This window comes from Elephas maximus, chromosome 15, assembly GCF_024166365.1.
Source record: "Elephas maximus indicus isolate mEleMax1 chromosome 15, mEleMax1 primary haplotype, whole genome shotgun sequence".
In the NCBI taxonomy this organism is placed as follows: domain Eukaryota; kingdom Metazoa; phylum Chordata; class Mammalia; order Proboscidea; family Elephantidae; genus Elephas; species Elephas maximus.
Genome location: NC_064833.1, coordinates 73,795,613 through 73,815,571, shown reverse-complemented (window position 1 = coordinate 73,815,571; position 19,959 = coordinate 73,795,613). Strand labels below are relative to the sequence as shown.

Here is a 19,959-nt window from a genome sequence, read left to right as displayed (position 1 = left end):
TATATTGCTATGATGCTGGATGCTATGCCACCAGTATTTCCAATACCAGCATGGTCATTAATGGTGGACAGGTTTCAGTGGAGCTTACAGACTAAGGCAAGCTAGGAAGAAAGGCCTGGCTATCTACTTTCAAAAATTAGTCAGTGAAAACCCTATGACTCTCAATAGAATATTGTCCAGTGTAGTGCTTGAAGATGAGCCCCTAGGTTAGAAGGCACTACACAGTGGCTGCAACAATGGGCTCATACATGCCAACGATGATGAAAATGGCTCAGGACTGGGCAAGGTTTGTTACGTTGTACATAGGACGAATATTGAAGAATTCATGAAATGTTTATTGATATCTGTTGTTATGTGCCATCAAGTCAATTCCAACTCATAGCAACCCTATAAATAGTGATGTCTAACTGGTATTTATAAGTGGGTGGCCAGAAAAAGTTAAGAGTCATCAACAAACCTTAGATAGTTTGAGAATTTGTAAGTTAAGACGAGAAGGCAGAAGGAAATTCTAAGAAATCCCACATAGATGAAATAGATGGAAGATAAGAAAGAAGTGAATGAAACATAAAAGGAATGGTCAGATAGGGACTAATAGGGGGACCAAGAGAATGTAATACCTTGAGAATAAAAAAAAGGAAAACTCCACAAACATCAGTCTGTCTAAAAATATGAAATGTTGCAAGGGATAAAGTCTCGGAAGGATCATGTAATTTGGCAATTGATATGACATTGCCTATCTTTGAAGGAGAACTATAAGCTAAATTGGTTGAATTAATCTTTCTTGAATAGAGACATGGAAAAATGGGTGAGGCTATGGAAGAAATTTAAGTGAATGTCAATGATTTTATGTGTCAGACTGAATAATGGATACGGTAGTGTCAAAAACAAAACAAAACAAAAACCAAAGCTGTTGCCCTCGAGTAGATTCCGACTCATAGTGACCGTGTAGGACAGATTAGAGCTGTCCCACAGGGTTTCCAAGGAGCGCCTGGTAGATTCGAACTGCTGTCCCTTTTGTTAGCAGCCATAGCTCTTAACCACTGTGCCACCAGGATTTCCAAGGTAACATCAACTGAGTGAAATTTACCTAAATTTTTAATTGTTTTTATTTACAACAGAATAAAATGGTTTATTCCATGATACTCATTCTTTTAAAGAATATTATTTTAAATAATGGAAACCCATGCCTTAAAAAGCCTTTTATATAATAGTTTAATATGATATAATTTCTATCATATTCATATCCAAACTGATTTATATCATATCCCAAATTCAAATATACAAGGAAATACATTTGCTTATATGTATTTTTGATAAGAGATGACCTATAGCTTTTGCCAGGTATATCTAATGACTTCATGAATTTGATTTGTGGTCAATCTTAAAACACTTATCGTTGGGTTTTTATATATGTTTTGTTTTACTAGAACATAAAGGAACAAGAAGGGATTTCAGAAATTATGATAAACCCTGGCAACTAAATGTGAAGAAGCCTAAAAAGTCGAAAAGTGACATTGCTGTGTCTAGTATTTCTCCACCATCACTGGAATCCAAATCATGTAAGGAAGCTCGTTATTCAAATGTTACTTAATGCATGTGAATCTATGTTATTAACGAAACGAAGAGACGGCAAGAATTGAAGCCAAACATTTCATCTGAGATTTCTGGCTGTTAATCCTAATGAATTTCACTTTCATCTTAGCATTAACATTGAGCTTTATGTATATCTATTAATCCTCTCAAACATGTGTAATTGATTTAGATCTTTTTGAGTAAAATATTCCTTTAATATTGTAAGCTGCATGGAGCAAGCCCCTTGCTTCTCATGGCCAGCTGCAGCATTGTATCATGTTCAAAAGCAGTACCAGTCCTACATTTACTGTGTACATAAAAACAAATTAAATTTTTTATAAAGAAAAGGAGAGCTCTATTTAAAACATTTAACAAAATTAAAAACAAAAAAGCAAAACAAGAACAGTCCTTCAGCTAGAATCTCTTTACTGATTATTTATGATAGAAGTCCCTATATAATTTCTTTTTCCACACTACCCAAAGTACCCCTTCTCTCTCAGTGTGCCTCCTTTTTTCTGACTGCTTTAATATACACTGATGCTTTGCTTCTACTGCGTACTTACAAACACACCAACTAGCTCAGGATCCTGTAGCAAATCACAGTTTTTCTTGGAAAACAGGAAGGTTGAAAGCTGTTCTTTTTATACATTAATTTTTTGTGCTTGGTACAGAGTAAGATTGTTTGATTGTAATTTTAACAAAACAAGGAGTAGGTAGAAAATATTTATCTAGTGTGTTGAAAAATCAGTTATATGCTGACTGGAATCTAAATTTGGGCCACTCTGTGAGTTTCCTTATTGATAAAGTTTTACTTCTAAAAATTATTATATCAATCACAGAAAGTTTTTGTGAAAATATGTGAACTCTTAAAAATTTTAATACAAATTGGTGTACAAAATTAAGTCCCCATTTTTTTTTTTTTTAAACATAGGTTCAGTAATGAATTACCTTGCCTAAAAAAAAGTCTTTGGTTCCTGAGAGATAATCCTTGGAATTTCTTGGGTAATTGACATGTCTTTGTTATCTAAAGGCACCAGGCACACTTGAGAATTGTGCGATTGAGTAAGAACTACACAGACCATACATACCTGCTCAGCTAACCTCAGGAAGGCAGAGGGTAATGATTTAAGCAAGCATTCATATTCAGTGATTCAGTCATGACTATGCAATGAGGCCCTAGTCGTGAATATCCAATAGCCAATAAAAGGTTTTGAACATGGAAGTTCCCTGGGCTTCCTGGTTGGTGATACTGTCTGCTTCTGGAAGGTCACACATCCCTGGGGACATGGAAGCTCTGTTGTGTAACTCCTTCTGGACCTTGCCCTAAGTGTCTCTTTGTGTCGTTTCTGGTTATAATAAATTAGTAACTGTATGCATGAATACTCTTCTGAATTTTGTGAGTTGCTCCAGGGATTTATCGAACCCACAGAGGGAATGAGAGCTGTCTTACTTATATGTTGTTGTTGTTGTTAGGTGCTGTCAGGTTGGTTCTGACTCATGGTGACCTATGCACAACAGAACAAAACACTGCCTAGTCCTGCATTATCCTTACAATCGTTATGCCTAAGCCCATTGTTGCAGCCACTGTGTCAATCCACCTTGTTGAGGGTCTTCCTCTTTTCTGCTGACCCTGTACTTTGCCAAACATGATGTCCTTCTCCAGGGACTGATCCCTCCTGACAACATGTCCAAAGTATGTAGGACGCAATCTTGCCATCCTTGCTTCTAAGGAGCGTTCTGGTTGTACTTCTTCCAAGACAGATTTGTTCGTTCTTTTGGCAGTCCATGGTATATTCAATATTCTTTGCCAACGCTACAATTCAAAGGCGTCAATTCTTCTTTGGTCTTCCTTATTCATTGTCCAGCTTTTACATGCATATGATGTGATGGAAAATACCATGGCTTGGGTCAGGCACACCTTAGTCTTCAAGGTGACATCTTTGCTTTTCAACACTTTAAAGAGGTCCTTTGCAGCAGATTTACCCAATGCAAAGCGTTGTTTTATTTCTTGACTGCTGCTTCCATGACTGTTGATTGTGGATATGAATAAAATGAAATTCTTGACAACTTCAATCTTTTTTCTGTTCATCATGATGTTGCTAATTGGTCCAGTTATGAGGATTTTTGCTTTCTTTATGATGAGGTGCAATCCATACTGAAGGCTGTGGTCTTTGATCTTCATTAGCAAGTGCTTTAGGTCCTTTTCACTTTCAGCAAGCAAAGCTGTATCATCTGTATAATGCAGGTTGTTAATGAGTCTTCCTTCAATCCTGATGCCCCGTTCTTCTCGTATAGTCCAGCTTCTCATATTATTTGCTCAGTATACAGATTGAATAGGTGTGGTAAAAGGATACAACCCTGATGCACACCTTTCCTGATTTAAACCAATCAGTATCTCCTTGTTCTGCCCGAACAACTGCCTCTTGATCTATGTAAAGGTTCCTCATGAGCACAATTAAGTGTTCTGGCATTCCCGTTCTTTGTAATGTTATCTATAATTTGTTATGATCCACACAATCAAATGCCTTCACATAGTAATAAAACACAGGTAAACAACTTTCTGGTATTCTCTGCTTTCAGTCAGGACCCATATGACATCAGCGATGATATCCTTGGTTCCATGTCCTCTTCTGAAACTAGTCCGAATTTCTGGCAGTTCCTTGTCGATACACTGCTGCAGCCGCTTTTGAATGATCTTCAGCAAAATTTTGCTTGCCTGTGATATTAATGATATTGTTCTATAATTTCCGCATTCGGTTGGATCGCCTTTTTTGGTAATAGGCACAAATAACGATTTCTTCCAGTCAGTTGGCCAGGAAGCCGTCCTCCATATTTCTTGGCATAGATGAATGAGCACTTCCAGCGCTGCATCCGTTTGTTGAAACATCTCAATTGATACTCCATCAATTCCTCGGGACTTGTTTTTTGCCAGTGCCTTCAGAGCAACTTGGACTTCTTCCTTCAGTACTATTGGTTCCTGATTATATGGTATCTGTTGAAATGGTTGAACATGGACTAATTCTTTTTTGGTATAATGACTCTGTGTATTCCTTCCATCTTATTTTGATGCTTCCTGTGTTATTTAATATTTTCCCCATGGAATATTTCACTATTGCAACTTGAGGCTTGAACTTTTTCTTCAGTTCTTTCAGCTGATAGAAAAGCTGAGTGTGTTTTTCCCTTTTGGTTTTCTGTCTCCAGCCCTCTGCTATGTCATTAAAATACATTACTTTGTCTTCTCGAGCCGCCCTTTCAAATCTTCAGCTCTTTTTCTTCATCATTTCTTCCTTTCACTTTAGCTGCTCCATGTTCGTGAGCAAGTTTCAGAGTCTCCTCTGACATCCATCTTGGTCTTCTCAAAATGGGAAGAAACAGCTGCAAACATCCATTAATAATTGGAACCTGGAATGTATGAAGTATGAACCCAGGAAATTTGGAAATCGTCAAAAATGACATGGAATGCATAAACATCGATAACCTAGGCTTTAATGAGCTGAAATGGACTGGTATTGGCCATTTTGAATCGAACAATCATATGGTCTACTATGCTGGGAATGAGAACTTGAAGAGGAATGCCGTTGTGTTCATCGTCAAAAAGAACATTTCAAGATCTATGCTGAAGTACAACAGTATCAGTGATAGGATAATATCCATACATCTACAAGGAAGACCAGTTATTATGACTATTATTCAAATTTACGCACCAACCACTAAGGCCAAAGATGAAGAAATAGAAGATTTTTATCAGCTGCTGCAGTCTGAAATTGATCAAACATGCAATCAGGATGCATTGATAATTACTGGTGATTGGAATGTGAAAGTTGGAAATGAAGAAGGATCGGTAGTTGGAAAATATGGCCTTGGTGATAGAAACAATGCTGGAGATCGAATGATAGAATTTTGCAAAACCGACTTCTTCATTGCAGATACGTTCTTTCACCAACATAAACGGTGACTGTACACAAGGGCCTTGCCAGATGGAACACACAGAAATCAAATTGACTATACCTGTGGAATGAGACGATGGAAAAGCTCAATATCATCAGAACAAGGCCAGGGGACAGCTGTGGAACAGACCATCAGTTGCTCATGTGCAAGTTCAAGCTGAAAGCGGAGAAAAGCAGAGCAAGTCCATGAGAGCCAAAATACGACCTTGAGTATATCCCACCTGAATTTAGAGACCATGTGAAGAATAGATTTGACACATTCAACGCTAGTGACTGAAGACCAGACGAGTTGTGGAATGACATCAAGGACATCATACTTAGTTATATAATGCTGTTATAACAGAAGTACCACAAGTGGATGGCTTTAACAAAGAGAAATTTATTCTCCACAGTTTAGAAGGCTAGGAGTTTGAATTCATGACATTAGCTCCAGGGGAAGGCTTTCTCTCACTATCGGCTCTGGAGGAAGGTCCTTGTAATCAGTCTTACCCTGGTTTAGGAGCTTCTCGGGCACAGGGACCATGGGTCCAAAGGATGTTCTCTGCTCCTGGTGCTGCTTCCTTGGTGGTATGAAGTTGCCCTGTGTTTCTGCTCACTTCTCTCTTTTATATCTGAAAAGAGATTGGCTGAAGACATATCCAATCTTGTAGATTGAGTCCTGTCTCATTAACATAACTGACACATATCACACCTCATTAACAGCATGGAGATAGGATTTACAACACACAGGAAAATCACATCAGATGACACAATGGTGGACAATTGCACAATACTGGGAATCATGACCTATCCAAATTGATACACATATTCTTGGGGGCACAGTTCAATCCATGACAAGAGCCACAGGGTCTGGTGTCTGCTTATTTGACAGTCTGAAGGACTGTATCCTTTTAACTTGTATGTTCTGACCTAGCCCCAGGCAGCTAGACATGAGAGCGAGAAGGGACCAGCTGGTCTGTAGTAGAGGGGATCATGAAGACTACTGAGCTTGAGGCTGGTACCCTCTGACTTAGCCCCAGGTAGCTGAGAATCAGAAAATGCTGCTTGGAGTGGCTAGCAATGAGGATGATGAAGTGGGAAGGTGAGGACTGGATCCATTTTTAGATGAGAATTGGATTCATGATGATCCTCACCATGCAGTTAGCAATGAAGGTGGGATTTGCCCACTGTACCCCTTGATTAGCACAGTTTTCAAGTTTAAAATTTGCATGTTCACAACCATATCCTCAGTAATATCCAAAACAGTGCCTGGCACAATAAATACATACTAAGTAAAAAAAATAAAAGGATGAGTGAAAGAAAGAAATGACTCTCTTTCCTGAATCTCTCTCTTTCTCTTTTCTCTTCCAATGATAAGTCTATAATCATAGGAGTTTACTAATTTTTAAAGGGTCAGTCCTGAATTCTCTCACTTTGAGGGGGGAAAACTAAAAGGCCTGATTGTTCTGCAGGGCATGCAGTTTTAGGAGTTGCTTCCTAGCCTCAGGATTTTGCTGGTGGCTTGGAATCTGATAATATCCCTATCTGCTTATGTGATCTAATCCCAACTTTTGGTTCCAACAGAATGTTAGGCTTTTTAAAGCAGAAATAATAACAAGGTATCATGGATTTTTATTGCATATGTAGAAATAAAATATACAGCAGTAAGAACAAAATGTATTCTGGATTAATTGGAAATAGACTTCAAAAAATATTAAACTATTCATGGATAAATGGGCTATCTTTTGAATATAGACTGTGATAGATTAAACGTATATATTGCAATGTCTAAGGTACCACTCAAAAATAGTGCAAGGAGGAATAGTCAGTTCATGAGTTAAAGTACTAAAAAATTCTGTTCGATATTCTTTTTCATAAAAGGCAGTAAAAGAGGAAAAGAGAAACAAAGAATAGATTGGAAAAATAGAAATCAAATACCAAGATGGTAGGCTTAAGTACAAACTTATCGATAATTACAATAAATATAAATGGACTAGACATGCCAATTAAAAAGTGAAGATTATCATACTGGCTAAAAAAGCAAGACCAAACTATAGATTGTTTACAAGAAACTCATTTAAACATAAAGACTCAAACAGTTTGCAGTACAAAGCATAAAGAAGCCTGTATGTCTATACTAATATCAGACCAGGTAGAATTCAAGATGAAGTACATTTTATAATGATAAGAGATTAATCAAAAAGATAAAACAATACAACAATAATAGGATAAACACCCAATAAAAAAGTTACATCATTAATGGGAGATATAGACAGATATGTAGAATAAATATAAAAAATTTCAGTAAAGATATGGAGTATTTCAGCAACACTACCAGCCACCTTGAGTTAATTGACATTTATTCACTATGTTCTCCAAAGTTAGAGTACATAATTCTCAATTAAACATGAAATACTCATGAAGATAGATCATATACTGTACCACAAAGCAAGTCTTAATATATTTTAAAGATTGAAATTATATTGAGTATGCTTTCTGGCCAACTGGTATTTAATTTGAAATCAACTACAATTACAGACCTAGGACACCCACCCCCTCCAATTCATTTGAAATTAAACAACACTTTTTAAAATAACCCATAAGTCGAGGACAAAGTTATAAATGAAAGTAGGCAGCATTTTAGAAAATAAATAAATAAATAAATATTTGTGGAACTAGGCCAAAGAAATGCTTAGAAAGGAATTTATAACTTTAGATTCCTATATTAAAAAAAAAAAAATGCTGTCAATTAATGACCTTGGCTTTTACCTTAAGAATATAAAAAAATAATAAAATGAGAGTAAATTGGGAAAACGAAATGATAAAAATAATAGAAGTTAAGTAGGAACTATGCAAACAATAGAGAAAAATCAACCAAGTGAAAAGTTGGCTATTTTAAAGATGAATAAATAGATAAATGTCTGGCAAAAATGGTTAAGAAAAGGTGAACATATAAAAACAAAAAAAAATGGAGGTGATAATTTGAATAATTTTGTTGCCAATAAAGTGTATTGAATGTATGAAATGTAATATAACTTCCTTGAAAGATAGAAATTATCAAAGATAACTCAAAAAGAAATTGAAATATTTAAATGTCTTATATTCATCAAATAAATCGAATTCATTGTTAAATAATTTTCAACTAAGAGAACTCCAGGCCATGATGGCTTAAATGGTGAATTCAAACATTTGAAGAAGAAATAATAACCTATGCAAGTCTTTTAGAAAATAGAGGAGGAAGGTACATGATCTAACTCATTTTATATGTAAATAAATGTGTATAAATCTGTACCCTGACACCAAGTCAAGATAAGGACATTATAAGAAATGAAAACCAGAGACCAATATCCCTCAGGATCATATATGCAAATATTCTTACCAATTATTATCAATTCCAAATGAAGAAATATGTAAAATGGATAATACCCTATAATTGAATTGGGTTTATCCTAGAAGTTCAAGGTACATTTAGCATACAAAATCAATTAGTGTAATTCACTACATTAACAGATTAAGAAAAACAATTGCATGATCATTCAGTAGGTGCAGAAAAAAGTAGTTCACAAAATACATCATTTATGATAAAAGCTCTCAGCAAACTACAAATAGAAGTAAATTTCCTCAACCTAGTAAAAGAACTCTCAAAAAAATCCTACAGCTGATATATTCAACATTGAAATACTGTATCTCTTCCCTTTATGATTGGGAACAAGAGAAGGATGTGCACTCATTATTTGTGTTCGACATTGTAGTGGGGGTCATAGCCAATGAAATCAGACAAGAGACAAGTACATAAATACTGAAAAGATATAAAAATGTCTTTTTCCACAGATGATGTGATTGTATATGTGGAAAATTTTAAGGAATTTACAAGAAAGCTACTAAAATCAATAAGTGAATTCAGTAAAGTCACTCAATACAAAGTCAGTATGCAGAAATCAAGCGTATTTTTATATACTAACAATGTGAATTATGTCTTTAAAATACCATTTACAACAGCATGAAAGAACACAATTCTTAGGGATAAATTTATGGAAAAGCATGCAAATCATCTACACCAAAAGCTGTAAAACATTGCTGAGAGGAATTAAAGAAGAACTAAATAAATGGAAGGATATGTCATGTTCATGTTTAATATTGGTAAGATGTCAGTACTCTGAAAATTGATCAATAGACTGAATACAATTTCTATGAGAACCTATGAAGGCTTTTTTTTATTCCCTAGAAATTGATAAATTATTTAAAATAATTATTCGGAAAAGTAAAGGACCATGATTTTCCAAAGCAATTCTTAAAAACATGAACTAGGTTGGGGAATTTAACATGCATGAGTTCAAGTCTTATTATTAAACTACAGTTATGAAGACTGCTTTTGGTGAAACGGTGAATGAATAGATCAACTGAGCAACATAAAGGGTCTAAAATAGACCCACATATACCGACACATTATTTCCCCCAAGGGCACTGAAATAATTTAATGGAGAAAGAAAAATCCCTTTAACAAATTAGACATTTGTATGGGAAAAAAAAAGACCTTGATCCCTACCATAAACATGCATGCAAATCAACCTGAAATGAGCCATAGAACTAAACATAAAAATAAAAACAAGAAAACTTTTAAAAGAAAACATACACATATATCTTTGTGACCTTAGTGAGGCAAATAATTTTTAGAGATATTCCGGTAACTATGGCTGTGTAACAAATGACTCCAAAACTTTTTGTTCATTATTTGTTAATCATTTAGCATTCCTGGTTAGTGTGGTTCAGGAATATGGGAGCAGCCTGACTGAGTCGTTCTGGCTTGGGTGTCTCACGAGGTTGTAGGCAAGCAATAGCATGATCTGAGTTCATGTCAAAGATTTCTTCACTCATGTGTTATATGCCTTAAAAAAAAAAATTTTTTTTTTTTTTGCCTTGGCTGGGAATATTTGAATAGCTGATGGCTGTAATAACTTGAGCTCCCCTTCTTTCTCTGTTCCTATGCTGTCTCTCTAGGATAGTGGTTTCTGGGTAGCCAGACTTGTTACATGGTGACTCAGAGCTTGTATTGTGCATGTCTAGTGAGCAGTGGATCCGGGTGGAAGGTGTATTGCCTTTTATGAGTTAGCCTTAGAAATCACACAGCATCACTCTCGCTGCATTCTATTGGTTGAAGTAGTTACAAAGTTCTACCCAGGTTTAACGGGAAGAAGGCAGAATTCAATTTCTCAGTGGAAGAGTGCCTATAACACAGTGTAAGAAAATTGTGTGGGATGGGATATATATTGGTGCCACCATCATTGGAAAGTGTACCTCAACATTTGACAACCCTTCCACATGCACGGCAATCCTGGTGGCGTAGTGGTTAAGTGCTACAGCTGCTAACCAAAGGGTAGGCAGTTCGAATCCACCAGGTGCTCCTTGGAAACTCTATGGGGCAGTTGTACTCTGTCCTATAGGGCTGCTGTGAGTCAGAATCGACTCGACAGCAGTGGGTTTGGCTTTGGGTTTTGGTCCACATGCACAATGCACTTCTCTTCTAACCTTCCTCATCCCCCCAGTCTCATCCCATTAAGGCATCAGTTCCAAGACTAGGTGTGATGGTTAAGATTGTGTGGCAACTTGGCTAGGCCATGTTTATATGTGATCACTCCCATGATGGGATCTGCTTTGAGTAGCCAGTCAGTTGAAAGGGAGTTTCCTTGGGTGTGTGGCCTGCATCCGAATATAAGCAGATGTTCTGGCTTTTTGCTTGCTGTGGATACTGTGGCTACCTCCTGTTCGTCTGACCTCTGGTTCTTGGGATTTGAGCTGTCAGCTTATCTGCCAACCTTAGAATTTGTGAATCTTCACAGCCTGTGAGCAGGAGCCCTGGTCTCTGACCTGCAGATACTGGGTTCAGCAGCCCCTGTGGCTGTGTGAATCCGGAGAAGCTTGTATCATGAACCATGGACTTGGACCATTCCAGCCTCTATAGTTGCATGAGCCCTTTCCTTGTTATAAATCTCTCTCTATATTTATACAGTTTACTGGTTTGGCTTCTCTAGAGAACCCAGCCTAAGACATTTAGTACCAAGAGTGGTTCTAGAGAAACAAAATTGTGAGGATGAGTATTCTAAATCGGTTCTCAAGTCTGGTTAGTCTTACAGATGTTGATGACTCTGCTTTCAGCAGTAAAGAGGGCGCTGCTAAGCCATGGTATGAGGAGTTGACACATATATGCAAAATATCACCACCAATAGATCAGATATCGGTCAAAGGTGAGGTTCTGGATGAACATATGTGTGGTACCTTTCTACAGTTTTGTCAGAATAAGAAGTATAAGGAAGTTGGTTGGTTGGTCTTATTTTTGAGAGACAAACTGGTGAAAGAAAGAGAGGCACTAAGGGCTTCAGAGTCAAAGCTCAAGTGCCACATAAATGACCTCAAAGTTTCCACTTGTGCTTTGAAAGAAAACCTCATTTCTTGTAGTAACAGAGCTGATAATGCCAAAAACCAAACCCAGAGTCTTTTTGTAAGAGTGGCTGAATTACAATGCCAGCTCAATTGCCAACCTTGAGAGGTATCTGAAGTTAAAGGGCATTGATTGGGAAGAAATGGGATCCTGAAACTTGGGATGGGGACATATGGGCAGATAATCAGGAAACTGGAGACACTGAGCCCTTAAATTCCATTGAATCACCCCTGCCAACAGAACCACTCCCATCTGAAGAGATTACTTCATGTTTGTCTGCTAAACTACACTGCCAAGGAAAACTATTAGTTCCTCCACTCCCATCTAATGAAATTAGCCCTAACCAGCTGCCTCTAAAGGGCCCTTGCCTGAGTCATTGCCTGGGGCATCAGCTGTGGCACATGCTTTACAAGGCAATGCTGATTGTTCTCAAAACAATTCCACATTACCCATTCTGGTTTCTAGACCTATAACTAGACTTAAGTCCCAGTGAGCCCCAAAAAGTGAGGTACAAAGTGTGACCCAGGAGGAGGTATGCTACACTCCAAAAGAACTGCTTGACTTTTCTACTATGTTTAAACAGAAACCTGAGGAATATGTGTGGCAATGGCTATTAAGAATGTGGAATAATGGTGCCAGGAATATAAAGATGAATCGATCTGAGTTTATTGATATGGGTCCACTAAGTACAGATTCTTCATTCGGCGTTTTAGTTCGAGAAGTTAGGAAAGGATCTAATAGTTTATTTGGTTGGGTTGCTGAAGCATGGATTATTAGATGGCCTACACTAAATTGAGTTGAAGTACCAGACCTCTCTTGGTATTCAGTAGAAAAGGTATCCAAAGGCTTAGGGAAATTCACATACTAGAGTGGATTTATCAGGTTAGACCTACAGACCGACATATGGAGTACGCAGAGGACACACCTTTTACCACAACTGTGAGGAACAAATTTGTGAAGGGAGCTCTGGCATCCTTGAAGACTGCTGTGATTGCTATTTTATGTAAATCAGATTTGGCAGTGGAAACTATCCTTACTTAATTAAGACGCCTAACTACAATGGGGCTGATTGGACACCGTGGTAGTAGGGGTCAAGTGGCTGCACTCAATTGATAAAGACAAGATGGGCATGGTTACAGTAACGGACAGTGAAGTCAAAGCAGTAATCAGAATAGTCTGACTCGCGTGGACTTATGGTATTGGCTACTTAGTCATGGTGTTCCTAGGAGTGAAATAGGAAATCTACTAAGTATTTTCTTGATCTGTACAAACAGATGAATTCTAGGTCAAGTGAACAGTAGTCTAACTTGAATCACCAGAATAGACAGTCACCATCCTTCAATCAATTCCCAGATTGGAATGAGTTTAAAGACCCACAACTCCTTGAATGAAGGGGAGGCCTGATCCTCTTGAGGAAGGACTCCAACACACTGCCAAAATTTTTTACTGCTTATCTTTCTCCCATCCTTCTCCCAAAGGGATCTAAGGCCTTTTATGAGAGTGACTGTTCACTGGGGAAAAGGAAGTAATCAGACTTTTCAGGGATTATTGGGTGCAAACTCTGAACTGACACTAATTCCAGGAGACCCAAAATGTCACTGTGGCCCACTAATCAGAGTGGCGACATATGGAGATCAGGTTATTAATGGAGTCTTGGTTCATGTCTGTCTCACAGTAGGTCCAGCGGGTCCTCAAACCCATTCTCTAGTGATTTCCTCAGTTCCAGAATGCATAATTGAAATAGATATACTCAGCAACTGGCAGAATCCCCATATTGGATTCCTGACAAATAAAGACTATTATGGTAGGAAAAGCCAAGTGGAAATCATTAGAGCTGCCCCTACCTAGGAAAATAGTAAACCAAAAGCAATACTGCATGCCTGGAGGGGTTACAGGGATTACTGCCACCACTGAGGACATGAAGGATGCAGGGGTTGTGATTCCTACCACATCCGCATTCAATTCACCTATTTGGCCTGTGCAAAAAACAGATGGATCTTGGAGAGTGACAATAGATTACCAAAAACTTAACCAGGTGGTGACTCCTGCAGCTGCTGTTCCTGATGTAGTTTCATTGCTTGAGCAAAGTAATACATCTCCTGGTACCTGGTATGCATCTGTTGATCTGGCTGATGCCTTTTTCTCCATACCTGTTTCGAAGGACCATCAGAAGCAGTTTGCCTTCAGCTAGTAAGGCTAGCAATACACTGCACTTGCCTACCTCAGAGCTACATCAGCTCTCCAGCCCTATGTCATAATTTAGTCCACAGGGACCTTGATCACCTTTCCCTTCCACAAGATGTCACGCAGGTCCATTATGTTGGTGACATTATGTTGATTGGACCTAGTAAGGAAGAAGCGTCAGTTACTTTGGATTTATTGGTAAAACATTTGTGTGCTAGAGGGTGGGAAATTAACCCCACAAAAATTCAGGCACCTTCTATCTCAGTGAAATTTCTAGGGGTCCAGTGATGTGGGGCATGTTGAAATATTCCTTCTAAAGTGTAGGATAAGTTATTGCATCTGGCTGCTCCCACAACTAAAAAGGAGGCACAACACCTAGTGGGCCTCCTTGGATTTTGGAGGCAACATAGTCCTACTTTGGGTGTGCTACTCTGGCCTATTTATCAAGTGACTTGAAAAGCTGCTAGTTTTGGGTGGGGCGCAGAACAAGAGAAGGCTCCGCAACAGGTACAGGCAACTGTGCAAGCCACCCTGCCACTTGGGTCATATGATCTAGTGGATCCACTGGTGCTTGAAGTGTCAGTGGCAGATAGAGATGCTGCTCGGAGTCTTTGGTGGACCCTTATTGGTGAATCACAGTGCAGGCCCTTAGGATTTTGGAGCAAAGCCCTGCCATCCTCTGCAGATAACTACTTTTCTTTTGAGAAACAGTTTTTGGCTTATTACTGGGCCTTAGTAGAGACTGAACACTTAACCATGGAACACCAAGTCACAACGTGGCCTGATCCATACATCATGAAATGGGTGTTGTCTGACCCACAGAGTCATAAAGTTGAATACGTGCATGGCAGTACTCCATCATTAAATGGAACTGGTATATATGAGATAGGGCCTGAGCAGGACCTGAAGGCACAAGTAAGTTGTGTGAGAAGGGGCCCACATGCCCATGGCCTCCACTCCTGTCACATTACCTTCCATCTCTCAGTCTGCACCTATGGCCTTATGGGGAGTTCCTTAGGAACAGTTGACTGAAGAAGAGGAAACTCATGCCTGGTTTACAGGTGGTTCTGTGTGATATGCAGGCACCACTCAAAACTGGACAGTGGCAGCACAACAGCCCCTTTCTGGGACCTCCCTGAAGCACAGTGTTGAAGGGAAATCCTCTCAGTGGGCAGAACTTCGGCCAGTGCAGCTGGTAATTCACTTTGCTTGGAAGGAGAAATGGCCCGATGTGAGACTGTATAGTGATTCATGGGTTGTGACCAATGCTTTGGCTGGATGGTCAGGGACTTGGAAGGAACAAGATTGGAAAATTGGAGTCAAGGATTTATGGGGAAGAGATATGTGGATGGACCTCTCTGAGTGGGCCAAAGAAGTGAAGATATTTGTGTCTCATGTGAATGCTCACCAAAGGGTGACCTGAGCATAGGGTGATTTTAACAATCAAGTGGATAGGTAGACGCGTTCTGTGGAAACCAGTCATCCTCTTTCCCCAGCTACTGCCGTCATTGCTCAATGGGCTCATGAACAAAGTGGCTGTTGTGGCAGCGATGGAGGTTATGCATGTGCCCAGCACCGTGGACTTCCACTCACTAGGGCTCAGTGGGCTACAGCCACTGCTAAGTGCCCAATCTGCCAGTGGCAGAGACCAACACTGAGTTCCTGATATGGCACCATCCCTCAAGGTGATCAGTCAGCAACCTGATGGCAAGTTGGATTATATTGGACCACTTCCATCATGCACAGGGCAACGTTTTGTCCTCACTGGAATAGACGCTTACTCTGGATATGGGTTTGCCTTCCCTGCATGCAGTGCTTCTGCCAAAACTACCATCTGCGGACTTACAGAATTCCTTATCCACCATCATGGTATCCCACACAACATTGCCTCAGACGAAGGGACTCACTTCACAGCAAATGGAGTGCAGCAGTGGGCCCATGCTCATGGAATTCACTGGCCTTATCATGTTCCCTGTCATCCTGAAGCAGCTGGCTTGATAGAATAATGGAATGGCCTTCTGAAGACACAATTACGGTACCAGTGAGTGGCAATACCTTGTAGGGATGGGGCAGTGTTCTCCAGGAGGTTGTATATGCTCTAAACCTTTGTCCACTATATGATGCTGTTTTTCCCACAGCCAGGATTCATGGGTCCAGGAATCAAGGAGTGGAAATGGAAGTGCCACCACCCACTATTACCCCTAGTGACCCACTCACAAGATTTTTCCTTCCTGCCCCTGTGACCTTATGCTCTGAAAGTCTACAGGTCTTAGTTCCAAAGGGAGGAATGCTCTCACCTGGAGACACATCACTGAGTCCGTTGAACTGGCAGCTAAGAATGCCACTTGCCACTTTGGGCTCCTTATGCATCTGCCTCAACAGGCAAAGAAGGGAGTTACCATATTGGCTGGTGTGAATGATCCTGATTACCAAGAGGAAATTGGATTGATATATAATGGAGGTAAAGAAGAATAAAACGCTGGTGGCATAGTGGTTAAGTGGTACGGCTGCTAACCAAGAGGTCAGCAGTTTGAATCTGCCAGGCGCTCCTTGGAAACTCTATGGGGCAGTTCTACTCTGTTCTATATGAGTATGTTCTATATGACTATGACTGAGTCAGAATCAACTCCCCGGCAGTGGGTTTGGGAAAGAAGAATATGTCTGGAATGCAGGAGAGCCCTTAGGGCGCCTCGTAGTACTGCCATGCCCTGTGATTAAAGTCAGTGGAAAACTGCAGCAACCCAATTCTGACTTGACTATTAATGACCCAAACCCTTCAGGAATGAAGATTTGGGTCACCCCACCAGGCAAAGAATCATGACCAGCTGAGGTGCTTGCTGAGGGCAAAGGGAATACTGAATGGGTGGTGGAAAAAGGTAGTTCTAAATACCAGTTATGGCCACGTGACCAGTTGCAGAAACAAGGACTTTAATTGTTATGATATTTCTGCTTTGTATGTGTGCATCAAATATTTTTGTCTTCTTCACTTATAAAATATAAGATGTAAATGGGGCTAGTGCGTTTTCAGCTGTACACTTGTATCATAACCCAGTGACCCAGTGCCGTCGAGTTGATTCCGACTCATAGCAACCCTATAAGACAGGGTAGAACTGCCCCATAGAGTTTCCAAGGAGCGCCTGGTGGATTAGAACTGCTGACCTCTTGGTTAGCAGCTGTAGCACTTAACCACTACACCATCAGGGTTTCCATGTTGTATCATGTTAGGCACAAATATGACTTTATAATTGTCTTTATTTAGAGATTATGTATGGCTTAAGGAGATGTGTACATGTGCCAAGTTGATGGGGGGGGACTGTGATAGTTAAGATTGTGTGTCACCTTGGCTGGGCCATGATTTCCAGTGTTTATATGTGAACACTCCCATGATGGGATCTGCTGTGAGTAGCCAATCAGTTGAAGGGAAGTTTCCTTGGGGGTGTGGCCCTGCATCCAAATATAAGCAGATGTTCTGGAGTTTTGCTCATTGTGGATCCTACAGCTGCCTCCTGTTCATCTGACCTCTGGCTCTTGGGCCTTGAGCTATCAGCTTATCTGCTGATCTTGGGATTTGTCAGTCCTCACAGTCTGTAAGTGGAGCCCTGCTCTCTGACCTGCTGATCTTGGGCTCGCCAGCCGCTGCAGCTGAGGAATCAGAAGCCTTGCGGTCTTGCCTGCCAAACTTGGGATTCGTCGATATCAACAGCCTGTAAGTGGAGCCCTGTTCTCTAACCTGCTGATCTTGGGTTCACCAGCCCCTGCAGCTAGGTGAATTGGGAGAAGCCTCTATTCTAATCCATGGCCTTGGGATAGCCCAGCCTCTACAATAGTGTGAGCCATTTCTTTGATATAAATCTCTATATATATTTATACACTTTACTGGTTTTGCTTCTCTAGAGAACCCAGCCTAAGAGACTGGGATATTATCAGGTCCAGGTGTAGGTGACCTGATAATATGTTAAGAGTGCAGTTCATCAAATACAGCTGTTTTTTTAAAAATTATTTTTATTGTACTTTAGATAAAGGTTTACAGGACAAAGTACGCATATTGTTTTACGACATTGGTAAACTGCTCCACGACATATCAGCACTCTTCCTTCTCAACCTTAGTTTCCCTATTACCAGCTTTCCTGTCCCCTCCTGCCTTCTAGTCCTTGCCCCAGGGCTGGTGTGCCCCTTTAGTCTTGTTTTATTTTATGGGCCTGCCCAATCTTTGGCTGAAGGGTGAACCTCAGGAATGACTTTATTACTGAGCTGATGGGGTGTCTATGGGGGCTGTACTCTCAGGATTTCCCCGGTCTCTGTCAGGCCAGCAAGTCTGGTCTTTCTTTTTGAGTTAGAATTTTGTTCCACATTTTTCTCCAAGTGTATCTGGGACCTTCTATTGTGATCCCTGTCAGAGCAGTCAGTGGTGGTAGCCAGGCACCATCTAGTCATACTGGACTCGGTCTGGTGGAGGCAGTGGTAGATGTGCTCCGTTAGTCCTTTGGACTAATCTTTCCCTTGTATCTTTAGTTTTCTTCATTATTACTTGCTCCTGAAGAGGTGAGACCAATGGAGCATCCTAGATGGCCGCTCACAGGGTTTTAAGACCCCAGACGCTACTAACCAAAGTAGAATGTAGAATGTTTTCTTTATAAACTATGTTATGCCAATTGAGCTAGATGTTCCCCGAAACTGTGGTCTCCACAGCCCTCAGCCCAGTAATTCAGTCCCTCAGGAAGTTTGGATGTATCTATGGAGCTTCCATGACCTTGCCTTGTACAAGTTGTGCTGGCTTCCCCAGTATTGTGTACTGTCTTACCCTTCATCGAGGCTACCACTTATCTATTGTCTATTTAGTGTTTTTCCATCCTTACCCTTCCCCTCCCTTGTAACCATCAAAGATTGTTTCTTTTTGTGTGCAAATCTTTTCATGAGTTTTTACAGTAGTGGTCTCATACAATATTTGTCCTTTTGTGATAGACTTATTTCATTCAGCATAATGCCCTCCAGATTCATCTATGTTTGGAGATGCTTCTCAGATTGATCATTGTGTTTATCACTGCATAATACTCCATTGTGTGTATGTACCACAGTTTGATTATCCATTGATCTGTTGATGGACATTTAGGTTGTTTCTATCTTTTTTGCTATTGTGAACAATGCTGCAGTGAACATGGGTGTGCATATGTCTATTCGTATGACAACTCTTATTTCTCTAGGATATATTCCTAGGAGTGGGATTGCCGAATCATATGGTATTTCTAGTTCTAGCTTTCTAAGGAAGCACTGTATTGTTTTCCAAAATGGTTGTATCATTTTGCGTTCCCAACAGCAGTGCGTAAGAGTTCCAGTCCCCTTGCAGTGTCTCCAACATTTGTTAGTTCCTGTTTTTTTGATTCATACCAGTAATGCCAGGGTGAGATGGTATCTCATTGTAGTTTTGATTTGAATTCCTCTAATGGCTAGTGATCACGAGCATTTCCTCCTGTGTCTCTTGACCCCTTGAATGTCTTCTTTGGTACAGTGTTTGTCCATTTCCTTTGCCCATTTTTTAATTGGATTATTTGTCTTTTTGTGTTGACGTGTTGGATTTTCTTGTAGATTTTGGAGATTAGGCCTTTGTCTAATTTGTAATAACCAAAAATTTTTTCCCAGTCTTTAGGTTGTCTTTCTACTCTTTTGGTGAAGTCTTTTGATGAGCATAAATGTTTAATTTTTAGAAGATCCCAGTTACCTAGCTTATCTTCTGGAGTTTGTGGTCATTGGTTGTGGTTTGTATCCTGTTAATGCCGTGTATTAGGACCTCTACTGTTGATTCTATTTTTTCTTCTGTGAACTTCGTAGTTTTTGGCTTCATAT

General features: G+C 39.8%; 1 protein-coding gene across 1 annotated transcript in view; it reads left to right on the top strand.

The window, feature by feature from the left end:
* C15H8orf34 (chromosome 15 C8orf34 homolog) overlaps positions 1 to 19,959 on the top strand; it is a 520,738-nt gene that overhangs the window by 129,199 nt on the left and 371,580 nt on the right. Inside the window, 1 exon segment of the mRNA XM_049853855.1 lies at positions 1,428 to 1,559. Coding sequence (XP_049709812.1) covers positions 1,428 to 1,559 — 132 coding nt within the window.